The 13,906-nt window shown below is 43.9% G+C and overlaps 1 protein-coding gene across 1 annotated transcript; it reads right to left on the minus strand.

Moving 5' to 3' along the window:
* Positions 1–11,265: 11,265 nt before the first annotated feature.
* On the minus strand, positions 11,266–13,471 carry LOC142246001 (uncharacterized). The gene is made up of 3 exons (XM_075319009.1): positions 13,419–13,471; positions 12,188–12,625; positions 11,266–11,956 (listed from the first exon to the last, which is right to left on the minus strand). Exons 2-3 carry the CDS (start codon positions 12,623–12,625, stop codon positions 11,369–11,371), a joined length of 1,026 nt encoding a protein of 341 aa, XP_075175124.1. The 5' UTR covers positions 13,419–13,471; the 3' UTR covers positions 11,266–11,368.
* Positions 13,472–13,906: the final 435 nt, after the last annotated feature.

Consider the following 13,906-nt stretch of genomic DNA (forward strand, 5'->3'; position numbering starts at 1 on the left):
TATAGTCCCAGTAGTGCAAAGATAGTTGCAGCACGTCTGCCTGCATTGCACACTCCAACTCATTATATCTGAGCCATTATACTAGCAAACACTGAGTGAACCTAGTGGCATCCTAAACGTGGCTATTGGACTTCTGTATAGTCCCAGTAGTGCAAAGATATTTGCAGCACGTCTGCCTGCATTGCACACTCAAATTCATTATAACTAAGCCGTTATACTAGCAATTTATGCTGCCAGTTTAAGGGCCGGAGTTGCATTGTCAGGGATATTTATTCTTTATTATTCTGCTGTTAATAAAGCTAGACCACCGCTGCAATCTACACCACCTCTCAATTTTTACTACCACATTTTCAGTGCACAATCTTGTCGCAATCAACATGAGTGGCAAAATGACAGATGCTGGTGGAAAGGGGAAGAGGTGTGGTGGAAAAGGAAAAAAAGGGTTTGTCCGTGGGGAAGGTGGCAAAGCTCCATTATCATCTGCTGAAGATAGACCATCTACCAGCAAAAGTAAGATGTCTACTACTTACCGTGGACAATCCGATGTGCTCCCTTTTTTACGGACACGAACAACAGGAACAAAGGAAGATGATGGCCAAAAAAGGAAAATGCTTGAATGGATCTCAAGTGGTCCAACAAGTGCCCTCTCAGCCACTTCAAGTACCGCATCCAAAAAACACCAGTCCTCTGAGTTGACATCCCAATCAAACTTGCTTTCTCCCAGCTCTTAAGTCTCCATCAGCCCTGCACAGTATGGTGGAACTGAGATGGCTGAGTCTGCAGAGCTGTTCAGTCACACTATAGCCTGGGAATCAGAGGTCTGCTCCCAAGCTACAGTGAGTACAGACCAGGAAATGGTCTGCAGTGATGCCCAGAACCTTTGTGACTCTGATTCAGGCCGTGAGGACCAAGTTTCTGAGCATAATGTTGACCCTTTGTCACAAACTGTAACACCTGTGGTTATAGACAATGAGGAACATACTGATGACGATGAGATGCAGATACCAGATTGGGATGACAACTTAAATATTCGGTCAGGGCAAGAAGAGGCTCGGTCTGAGGGGGAGGGGAGTGCAAACACAACAATTGATGATGAAGTTCTAGATCCCACCTACTGTCAACCCCCAGTCAGGCACTCGAGGAGGTCAACAGAGGCAGTGGAGGAGGATGCAACCGACGACGAAGTTACCTTACGCCTTCCTGGACAGAGTCGGAGCACTGGTAGCACGTCTACAACTGCATCATCAGCCACCACTCTGCCTCTGAGCACTAATCGGGGGGGCTCAGCAGGTCGCATGTCCTCTAAGCCTCGCCTAGCCTGGTCCTTTTTTGACATAGAAAAAGATCGCCCAAATTATGTGATGTGTAAAATTTGTCGTGATTCTGTTAGTAGAGGTCAAAACCTCAGCAGTTTGACAACTTCTTCCATGAATTGCCACATGAATAAATATCATAGGTCCCGGTGGGAAGCTCACCGTGCTGCAATGTGGCCTAGCGGAGCGAACCATCCACGGCCTGCCCCTTCCAGTGCATCCGCGCGCTCTTCATCTTCTAGGACTGTGGGGACAGCTGTCACACCTGGTTTTCCACGCACAACTTCCACCACTGTAACCGCAACAGGCAGTTTGCTTGGTAGGTCGTCAGTTGGTTTGGAAGGGGAAACAAGTGAGTGTGTACAGCTCTCTCAGACATCGATAGCACCAATGTTGGATGAAGGCAACATCATGTCTCCGCCTGCACTTTCCTCACAAACCTGCATTTTTCCAGGGACACCCTACTCAACACCGTCTACACACAGCAGCCAGATCTCTGTCCCTCAGATGTGGTCAAATAAAAGGCCATTTCCTGCGACCAATGACAAAGCTAAGAGGTTGACTCTATCCCTCTGTAAGCTCTTGGCTACCGAAATGCTGCCTTTCCGCCTAGTGGACACACAGGATTTTAGAGACCTTATGTCTGTCGCTGTGCCCCAGTACCAGATGCCTAGTCGCCACTACTTCTCTAAGAAAGGTGTGCCCACGCTACACCAGCATATCGCACACAACATCACTGCTTCCTTGAGAAACTCTGTGTATGAACGGGTGCATTTCACCACCAATACTTGGACCAGTAAGCATGGACAGGGACGTTACATGTCGCTGAATGGGCACTGGGTAACTATGGTGATAGATGGTGAAGGGTCTGCTGCACAAGTCTTGCCGTCCCCACGACTTGTGTGTCAATCCTCTGTCTGTCCAAGTTCCGCCACTGCTTCTGCCTCCTCCACCTCATCTGGGTCCTCCACCTCCGCCCCAAGCCTGCCTGGTCAAGCCACCAGCGTTCTCACTGCGCAGAATGAATCATGCACCCCTCATTACTATGCTGGCAGCAGAGCGCAACGGCATCAGGCAGTCTTTAGCTTGACATGTCTTGGGAATAGGAGTCACACAGCTGAGGAGTTGTGGTCAGCTCTGCGGTCCGAGTTTAATAAATGGTTGTCTCCACTCAACCTGCAGCCTGGTAAGGCCATGTGCGACAATGCTGCAAACTTGGGTGCGGCCCTTCGCCTGGGCAAGGTGACACACGTGCCTTGTATGGCTCACGTGTTGAACCTTGTTGTCCAGCAATTTTTAGCACACTATCCCGGCCTAGATGGCCTTCTGACCAGGGCACGAAAACTGTCTGCTCACTTCCGCCGTTCAACCACCGCAGCTGAGCGACTTGCATTGCTCCAGACGTCTTTCGGCCTGCCGGTTCATCGCCTGAAATGCGATGTGGCGACACGCTGGAATTCTCCACATGTTACAGCGACTGTGGCAGCACCGTCGAGCCCTGGTGCAATACGTCATGACGTATAGCCTGGGCCAACGAGTTGCAGAGGTGGGGCAGATCACCCTGATGGAGTGGTCTCAGATCAAGGACCTATGCACCCTTCTGCACAGTTTCGACATGGCGACGAATATGTTTAGCGCTGACAATGCCATTATCAGCTTGACAATTCCAGTCATTTACATGCTGGAGCACACGCTAAACACTATTCGGAGTCAGGGGGTGGGACAACAGGAAGGGGAGGAACTACAGGAGGATTCATATGCGCAAGGGACAACAACATCACCAAGGTCCAGACCTTCATCATCACCAACGCAGCAGGCATGGGACCATGGTGGACAGGGATCAACAAGGGCGCATAGTAGCAGGCGAAATGTTGAGGAAGGTGCAGGAGAACATGAAGAAATGGATGACGAACTGTCCAAGGACATGGAAGACTCAGCGGATGAGGGAGCCCTTGGTCAAATTTCAGTTGAAAGAGGTTGGGGGGAGATGTCAGAGGAAGAAAGAACGGGTAGCACCTCTATGCCACAATCACAGCGTGGACTTGGTCCGCATGGCTGCGCAAGACACATAAGTGCCTTCTCGTTGCACTACCTCCAACATGACCCTCGTATTGTCAAAATTAGAAGTGATGATGACTACTGGATTGCCACACTATTAGATCCCCGGTACAAGTCCAAATTTTGTGACATAATTCCAGCCATAGAAAGGGACGCACGTATGCAGGAGTATCAGCAGAAGCTGTTACTTGATCTTAGCTCGGCTTTTCCACCAAACAACCGTGCAGGTGCAGGGAGTGAATCTTCCAGTTGTAACTTGACAAACATGGGACGGTCTCGTCATCTTCAACAGTCTACCCGTACCAGTAGGACTGTATCTGGTGCTGGTAACAGCAATTTTATGGAATCTTTTCATAATTTTTTTAGACCCTCCTTTGCAAGGCCACCAGAGACAACAAGTCTGACACATAGTCAACGGCTGGAGAGGATGATACAGGAGTATCTACAAATGAACATCGATGCCATGACTTTGCAAATGGAGCCTTGCTCATTTTGGGCTTCAAATCTAGAAAAATGGCCAGAGATCTCCAGTTACGCCTTGGAGATTTTGTCGTGTCCAGCTGCCAGCGTTGTCTCTGAACGTGTCTTCAGTGCTGCTGGGTGTGTGCTGACAGATAAGCGCACGCGTCTGTCCAGTGACAATGTGGACAGACTAACGTTCATCAAAATGAACAAGTCATGGATCCACCAGGAATTTACTACCCCTGTGTCATCCTGGGGAGAGGAAATGCTTGTGGAATGTGCTTGATGCAAATTTAGCTGTGAAGTGTACAACTAGGGCACAAGTGCTGCCACTGAATGGGTGGGTGTGTGTGGGGCACAATTTTTGGAAAAAAGGGAGACTCCGCTTGGAGTAACCCTTGCTTACATTGTTTTTAAAAGAAGCCAAGATGAACAGAGCTGGGATCAGGAAAGACTTTGCTACCTACCCCGGTGTTATCCTGGGGACGGTTAAGTATGGCGTATTTTTGAATGTGCTTGATGCAAATCTAGCTGTGAAGTGTACAACTGGGGCACAACTGCTGCCACTGAAGGGGTGGGTGTGTGTGGGGCCCAATTTTTGGAAAAAAGGGAGACTCCGCTTGGAGTAACCCTTGCTTACATTGTTTTTAAAAGAAGCCAAGATGAACAGAGCTGGGATCAGGAAAGACTTTGCTACCTACCCCGGTGTCATCCTGGGGACGGTTAAGTATGGCGTATTTTTTAATGTGCTTGATGCAAATCTAGCTGTGAAGTGTACAACTGGGGCACAACTGCTGCCACTGAAGGGGTGGGTGTGTGTGGGGCCCAATTTTTGGAAAAAAGGGAGACTCCGCTTGGAGTAACCCTTGCTTACATTGTTTTTAAAAGAAGCCAAGATAAACAGAGCTGAGATCAGGAAAGACTTCGCTACCTACCCCTGTGTCATCCTGGGGACGGTTAAGTATGACGTATTTTTGAATGTGCTTGATGCAAATCTAGCTGTGAAGTGTACAACTGGGGCACAACTGCTGCCACTGAAGACGTGGGTGTGTGTGGGGCCCAATTTTTGGAAAAAAGGGAGACTCCGCTTGGAGTAACGCTTGCTTACATTGTTTTTAAAAAAAGCCAAGATGAACAGAGCTGGGATCAGGAAAGACTTTGCTACCTACCCCGGTGTCATCCTGGGGACGGTTAAGTATGGCGTATTTTTGAATGTGCTTGATGCAAATCTAGCTGTGAAGTGTACTACTGGGGCACAACTGCTGCCACTGAAGGGGTGTCTGTGTGGCCCAATTTTTGGAAAAAAGGGAGACTCCGCTTGGAGTCACCTTGCGGTGTTTTACATGATTTTAGAAGGGCATGCCATGCCTATATCTGTCAATGCAAAATAGAGTCTGGCTCACTCAGATATAGTTGGTGCCTCCGAGAAAAAATCACTATAATCAAAAAATAGCTCGGGCACACAGTAAAAGTAAGAGTCTGAAAACAATGCTTTTTTTGAATTTCAGTAGGCTTGTTTTATTGATGCAAAGGACCAAACAAATCTGACGTATCGGCCTTCACATATAGGCCTTCCTCAGAGATGGTCTATGTGATAATGGAAGAGATATGTATTCGAGTCACTACTCAAAGCGATACCGTCATGATACCGTGCACCGTAGGATTCATACCGGCATTCACACAGGAGTTTCTCCACCACCAGGAACTTATCTCGTTCCTTTAATCTCATTTCCTGCTTCAGGATTGACTGCTTACATTGCATAATAGGATTAAGATTATAAACATTAAAGGCCACTTCACACATAACGAGATCGTACAACGAGATCGTTACTACGTCACAGTTTCTGTGACGCAAGAACGACTTCAATTGCGATCTCGTCATGTTTGACACGTACCAACGATTCACCCCCTGCTGCGAAATCGCTGATCGATGCCGAACAGCTTGGGCCATTTTTGGCTCGTTGGAGTCCTGCTGGGCTGCATGAATCTGTATGTTTGACACCCTATTTACGATTTCGTTGACGACCTAGATGAGATGCACGAAGGCGTGTTGTTGCGTCCCCGTTTCCACGCCCCTTCTGCGCCCATTGGTTGGCGCTGAGAACAATAGTGTTTAGTTACGTCGCCATTTCCGCGCCCCCTCTCTGCAACGATTGGTTAGCAATGAGAACACTATTGCGCTCTGATTGGGTATCACTTCATGCTTTGTTCCCTTTTGAGTCTTCTAGGAGCAAACCGGTGACTACACCCAGATTCATTCGTGCTTTGTTCCCGCTTGCTTGGTTTTCGGATCAAAGCTGCATCTTCCCTCATTCATTCCCGAGCGTGTCGCTGTATTACAGATTCATTCGTGCTTTGTTCCCGCTTGCTTGGTTTTCGGATCAAAGCCGCATCTGCACTTGTATATCCCTCATTCGTTCCCGAGCGTGTCGCTGGGAGGATCGAAACTGCGATTATTAATAGATAGCATAGACGGCTGCATTTTCTGGACGTGGTAAGTCATTTTCGTAAAGTCTATGTTACTTGTTCCATGTTTTTGTTATAGTATGGAAAGTATTTGTGTTTATAGATAGTAATTATTTTTGCGGATCATCAAAGTGGTTGGTTGTTATCTGTACACATATGTCCTTTTGTGCGTCCATCGTCCTTTGATGTGTCCTTATGTAGTATTGCTGGTTATTTTGTCTCTCTGATACAGCCGCCATTTTGTTTCTCTGACACAGTTACAGCCGCCATTTTGTTTCTCTGACACAGTTACAGCCGCCATTTTGTTTCTCTGACACAGTTACAGCCGCCATTTTGTTTCTCTGACACAGTTACAGCCGCCATTTTGTTTCTCTGACACAGTTACAGCCGCCATTTTGTTTCTCTGACACAGTTACAGCCGCCATTTGTTTCTCTGACACAGTTAGAAGTGGTGCACTTCTATGGGGGCGGCCATTTTAGTGTCTCTTTTACACCCCCCAAAAAATGTGATTGGTTTATAGCAACTTTTCTCATCTTTACATGTTTTTTTGCAGTGTGGACAACATGAACGACATGCAGCGTGTTGTGCTGGGTGCTGCATTGATGTTTGAGGCCGGTCGGCTACGTGAAGTGGAACAGAGGCGTTCCAAACGAAAGCGCCGCATGTGGACCAGAGAGTGGCTGCAGAAGAGGTACAAATACTCCCACATGCAACTGCTAAGAGAGCTCCAGGAAAATAATCCTCAGGATTTCCGCAATTTTCTGCGGATGTCAGAAGAATCATTTAGCCTTTTACTCGAAAGAGTTACGCCAATTATTCAGCGCAAGAATACAGCGATGCGTGCTGCCATCCCGGCAGATGAAAGATTGGCAGTCACGCTGCGTTTCCTGGCCACCGGACGCTCCCTGCAAGACTTACATTTTTCTTCTGCAATTTCAAGGTCCCTGCTCAGCATTCTTATTCCGGAGACATGTAGAGCAATTTTCCACAGTCTGCGTAACTACATTGAGTTCCCCAAAACTGTGGAGGAATGGCAGAAGATTGCCACCGATTTTGAACACCTTTGGCAGTTCCCAAACTGTGGTGGTGCTTTGGACGGGAAACATGTGCGGATCACTCAACCACTGAACAGCGGCTCCTATTTTTATAACTATAAGGGCTATTTCAGCATCATCCTAATGGCCCTTGTGAATGCCAATTACGAATTTATTGCTGTTGATGTTGGCATGAATGGCCGGGTTTCTGACGGTGGGGTTTTAGAACACACAGGCTTTGGTGAACGTTTGCAAAATGGTGAACTGCATTTGCCCCCCAACTCTGACACTACCGCAAACCTTAACTTTGTATTTGTAGGCGATGAAGCCTTCCCACTTCATCCCAATCTCATGAAACCATTCCCACAGAAAAGTCTAACGGCGGAAAGACAAAGGTTCAATTATAGATTATCAAGGGCACGCAGGGTTGTGGAAAATGCCTTTGGGATAATGGCAAATCGCTTCCGCGTTTTCCACACACCAATTAACCTGAGTCTACCATCAATAGACGCAGTTGTTTTGGCCTGTTGCGCCCTTCACAACTTTCTTCGACGGCGAGATGCTATTACGTACTGTCCAACAGGCTTTGTAGACTCTGATGACTTAAATGGCGAAGTGGTGCTTGGCGAATGGCATTCTGAAGATCCCGCAATCGCAGGACTTCAACCATTGGCGCCCGGCAGAAATACCGATGATGCGAAGGCCTGTCGAGAAAAGTACTGCCAATATTTTAATGGTCCTGGTGCAATTACGTGGCAGCATTAGATAAACTTGTATTGAGCACATTTATTATGCTGAGTTTTATTTTCTTGTATTGATTGGTTTTAGAAACTTCCCTTCTTAATTTTAAAAAATATATGGTTACTTGTATTATGTTCATCACATTTATACTAATTTTAAAATATATGGTTACTTGTATTGTTATGTTCATCACATTTATAATAAAATGTCATTTTTGCAAAATGATTACTTTAATAAACAGTTGTTTTAACTTTCCACAAGATTTGTTTGTCATTCATTCACTATTAAGGGCTACTGTGGGGAGCAGTACCACCATTGCTGCCGTTACATCACCCCCGGAGGCCCCAAATTATGAATATGAAGCCTTATATATTTTCATTTGGGGTTTTTAAACGGGGACGTTTGTGCGTCCCCGAAACCTTCAAACGACATCTCTTTTTCGATTTCTTATAATTGTATGTGCGCTCGCAGTGTGTGATACCACGACCCCTTGACACAGCATTTGCGTCATGGCGCGATCTCATTTCTGCAGCAAAGATCATTCTGATTTGTTAAAAGTGCGTCGCACTTTCACCTTCAAACATAGCATTGTAATATTTCACAAATCAACAATCCCGCCATGGCCGACGGCGGCCATTGGCTGGAGCAGGATCAACAACGTCCACCCCAATCTGATTGGAGCTAGCGTTCACGTGACGCTATCGGTCGAATCAGATGTGAAGAGGCGTTACCGCGGGTGACGCAACTGCGTTTGCTACGTAGACACACCAGCGAACAATGGCGGCACGCAGGAGGGCAACAGCTTGGGGAGAGGCGGAGGTCCGGTACCTAATTAGAGAAGTGGATGCTCGCGATTATGATTGCCGTGAGGCGCAAGAGCATCCACTTCTCCATAAGAAAGCGGTATTGCGCAGGATCCAACGTGGGTTGAGGAGGAGATTTCATTTGGAGCGCACCTGCGCCCAGATCCGAAAAAAATTAGCGGATCTGCGGTACCGATCCAGTGCCCGGATCTCTGCCATACAAGCAGAGTTACAAAACCAAGGTAGGCGCAGATGAGTGTGCCTTGGCAACGTATAATGGTGTTCTTAAATATATATCTATTTATTTTTATATATATATATATATATATATATATATATATATCTATCTATCTATCTATCTATCTATATATATATATATATATGTATATATATATATTTATTCTAAAAATAAATATATAAATATATAATACATATATAAATAATATATATATATATATCATATATATATAAGTCTATACATATATTTTTAAATTAAATATATATATAATTCATATTAATTATATATAAATATAAATATAAGAAAATATACATATATAATAAGTAATAAATATATTGATTTAAATGTATATATTTAGGATATATATATCCTTTTACTTAATTAAAATTATATATATATAATCTATTTTATAGATCGATAGATTATATATATATATATATAAAACATATAAAATATATATATATATATATATATATATAGATATATAGATACAATTCGAAAAATATATTTAGATATATATAATAATAAAAAAAAAATATACATAATATATATCTATATATAATTATAAAAATATATCATATATTAATTATATATATATATAATTATAAAAATATATAATATATTAATTATATATATATATAATTATAAAAATAAATATATACAGATAATATTTAAATAATAAATATATATATTTTAATGTATATATATTTATTATATATATATATATATATATATATATATATATATATATATATATATATATATATATATATTTCCCATGAACTGACAACCCTCTATCAGCACACAGTTTTCATATGTTCTGATATACCTCTTGTCCTTGGCACCCAGCTTCGCCATGCTTGGCAAAACATCATTCCCTCACCACCCAGCTTTTCCCATATCAGAGAGAGCATGGCAAAGCCGGGTGCTGTGGGTAGTGGGTCTTTTTCCCTCAGCACAAAAAAATTCCATCTCCTGCTTGTATTTTTGTACCCCCTCATATCTAGTTCTCCAAATACAATATTGGCCCCCACATAGCCTTCCATATAGTATAAAGGGTTCCACATAACCCTTCAGATATTAGAATGCATCCCATAGTCCTCCATGAACTGTAATGAATTTCCTAGAGTTCTCCATGAAGTTTCATTCACCCCAGAGTTCTCCATATATTATACTGCACCACATATTCCACAATGTGTTCAAATTCACCCCCATAGTCCTTGTATAAGGTAGGCTACGTAGTCCGCCATATATTTCAATGTACCCCCCACAGTCCTATATGTATCATAACGCAACCACATTAAACTTTATATTTTCTTAAGAACCCCCAGAGGAGCAAGGGGCCGCAGAGGAGGGAGAGCATGTGCCCGAGCCCCCGGTGGATCTACAGCCACCAGAGGAGGAGGAGGAGGAGGAGGAGGAGTACCACCCACAGGGGCCACCGGCCGGATCGCCCCCCGGTAATTTTTTAATATAACATTAACGCCATATAAAGTACAAAACAAAAAGCTGTTGAGTACTATAAAGTGTTTTTTGTTATCATAGATGCTAGTCCAGGCTCCATAAGTGAGTCTGTATCGGACGAGGGGGATAACCGTAAGTCATGAATCTCCTACTTTGTAATAATAAGCAGAAATAAAAATTATGATTTATTAATTTTACCATTCCCTCCATAGGCATACCCACTTTGGCCGAAATCATGTCCTCCCAAAGAAGGATTTTGTCGGCCCACAGGAGGCTGATGGCCAGAGTGGAGCGGCATGCGGCGCTGCTGGCCCGTTATGTGGCTGGACAAGGGGAGGGCAGCAGCAACTAACGTTTTTTTTTTTTTGTTATTGTATCCATATTCATGTGTTATAAAAAATTTGAAATTGATATCTGCTGTTTGGTATGTCTCATTGCATAAAGCAAGTTAACAGCTATCACCACTCACAAACTCACCACTCACAAACATCATATTACATGTAGGCATCTGTATAGATGCACCAATCCCATTATCCACGAGGGGGGTGACTAGGCTTTACTGGTTGTTTGCTGTACATGAGTGTGTGGGTTGTGTGGTGGTATGCCAATGAGGGTGGAGTATGGTACAATCTCTGTAACTACCGTGTTTTGCCAGGGCATCACAACCATATGCTGAATTAAGTAACGCAGGCAGCAAGATTGAAACAACATAAATTTATTATTACAATGAAAATATAACAATCAATTGAAATTAATTTCAAATAACAAAACAACAACAATAACAAAATTTAGTGGCCGTCTTCATATTGGTGGACATATTCAGGCCGGGTGGGAGATGACAGTTGGCTTAAAAATGAATCATTTGAATACCTGGGATAATGTGGGGGGGGAAACTGTGGGGGGGGATACTGTGGGGGGGGATACTGTGGGGGGTGGTCAAGCTGCAAGCGTGGTGGATGCATCCTGTTCGGTGTACTTTGCAGGGGCTGGCGAGGAATCCATGTATTAGAATCATGGGACTGGTTCTTCTTGCATATCGTGTCATTGTCATCCAGTTCTCCTCGGCCTGCCTTTCTTAGGACTTCCAACATCAGTCTTTCGGCTTGCTCCCTCTGTGTGGAATCCAATTTGCAGAGTCTGTCCGATGCAAATGCGGCAAAGCTATCGACTGGGGTGCTTTTTGGCTGTGATAGCAGTTGGGTTGCCAAAGAATAAAATTCAGCCGATGTCACAGGGGTGTTGGCCTTCTTTTTGCGTAACTGTCTTCGCCGCATTTCACCAGAGGGTGCAGGTGCCTCATTATCCTCCACAATAGGCTCGCTCGATGTGGTGGGGTTCTCATTCAATTGGGGCCTCACCATATCTGTCTGAGGGTTCTGCGGGAACAGAAAAATAAATGTTAATTAAAAGTCATACATTAATAGTTAGTAAATTTAATTAAAGTGTGACAAAATTGTATTGGAGTGTACTTATCTGAACTGGAAGGGATAACATTTCCAAACTGCACAATAAATCATGGCAACAATAAGTTACTATTTTGTGTTCCTCAATGGCATGTACATAAAAAGTTTGAATACTATGTAACGTGAAGCAAATAAGGTACTTACATCTACAACAGCGGAGGTGTTGTCATCGATCGGGATGTCATCGTTTTCAATGTCTGCTTCCAGGTCTACGTTTCTTTGGTAGGAGCTTTCCATCATTCGTGGTAGCTCCTGGTCCCTTGTGAATTCCAGGAGATTGAAATACCACAAGGGAGAAACATATACCTGGTCAGTGCCGGCCCCTGACTTTTTTGATTTGTCCACCTTATTTGCTTCTTTCTTATATACAGTCCTCAAGCCTTGGATCTTCTTTTTTACTACTTTGACATCCACCGCCTCGCCTCCACTGTGTTTTTTAAAAAGATCCACCAGTTGGGCATAGGCGGCTTGTTTTTTTATTCTGTCTGAATATTCTGTGGATTTGATTCTCCACAAGCAGGGCAGTGATTGATACAAATCCAACAGCTCACGCACAAAGTCTTCTTTGTTATAATAAGCCATCTGAAATAAAGAATGAAAAATTTATATGTAAACATAAAAGAAGTTGCAATAAACCGATCACAATTTTTGGTTATGGTGTGGCAGAGACTAAAATGGCCGCCCCTATGTGTGGCAGAAACACAAAATGGCGGCTGTAGCTGAGAGACAAAAGATGAAAAAAATCCAGCACTCAAAGCATTCAACTGAAATTGTTTTATATTTTATTCATGGATCTGTGTAATTATTAAAGACGTTTCGGTCATCCGACCTTCATCAGTTTACACAGAAAAGGTTCTGTAGACAGTATGTGACATTGACTGCAGACCGGGACGGGCAGCTTTTTCCTCTGGTCCAGCTTTTTCATATATTTCTACAGAACCTTTTATGCGTAAACTGATGAAGGTCGGATGACGGAAACGGCTTTAATAATTACAGAGATCCATGAATAAAATATAAAACAATTTCAGTTAAATGCTTTGAGTGCTGGATTTTTTTCATTTTTTGATCTGGGGTGGGACCCTATCCAAGCACCAGCGACTATAGAAGGAGTGCCACATTTCTATATTTTATTTAATGAGAGACAAAAGAGCCAGCAATGCTAGGATAGGACACATTACAAACAGCACTATGGAGAGACCCCTCTTTAAAAGGCATTATACACGCACAGATAAAAGCCAGCAACTTTAACTCACATAATAACTATTAACATATATCTAACAGCAATCAACTCACATAATAAATATTAACATATATCTTAACAGCAAGAACATTATTCAAAAAAAAGCCCACCCCCCCAACAAGAAAAAAGACCTACCTTTTCAAAGAAGTGTATATCAATGTAGAATCCAAGCGGAATCGCAAATACGATCTCACCGACACTCGAGAGCACTGCAAGGATACTCCAGGTGCAACTGCGGCTTCGATCCGAAAAACACACCAACAAAGCGACCGGGTACAATGGACGAAGGAATCAGGGTGGAGACGCAGGTTCTATCTCAAAGCAAAGCGCAAAAGAAGTGACAAAGGGTGGACGCGATCCAAAATTTAACCGCTAGATACGCCCCCTGCATGCCCAATCAGAACGCAGTATTGGCCGCCAATGAAAGCGGAGGGGGGTATGGAAAAGGCGACGCAAATGTGACTCACTGCATAATGGGATTGGAATCGTTAACATAGTAGCTGTGTGACAGGGTCCTTATCAATCAGAGCGGAGGGGGTGGAAAAGGCGACGCCCGCCCGGCCGCCCAATCAGAACGCAGTATTGGCCGCCAAAGAAAGCGGAGGAGGGTATGGAAAAGGCGA

The sequence above is a fragment of the Anomaloglossus baeobatrachus genome, chromosome 7, assembly GCF_048569485.1.
Source record: "Anomaloglossus baeobatrachus isolate aAnoBae1 chromosome 7, aAnoBae1.hap1, whole genome shotgun sequence".
In the NCBI taxonomy this organism is placed as follows: Eukaryota; Metazoa; Chordata; class Amphibia; order Anura; family Aromobatidae; genus Anomaloglossus; species Anomaloglossus baeobatrachus.

Coding starts and splice junctions, on each gene's coding strand:
- LOC142246001 (XM_075319009.1), bottom strand. CDS start 12,625: ATGGCTTATTATAACAAAGAAGACTTTGTGCGTGAGCTGTTGGATTTG. Junction 11,957..12,187: donor ACACCTCCGCTGTTGTAGAT/GTAAGTACCTTA, acceptor CTGTTCCCGCAG/AACCCTCAGACAGATATGGT.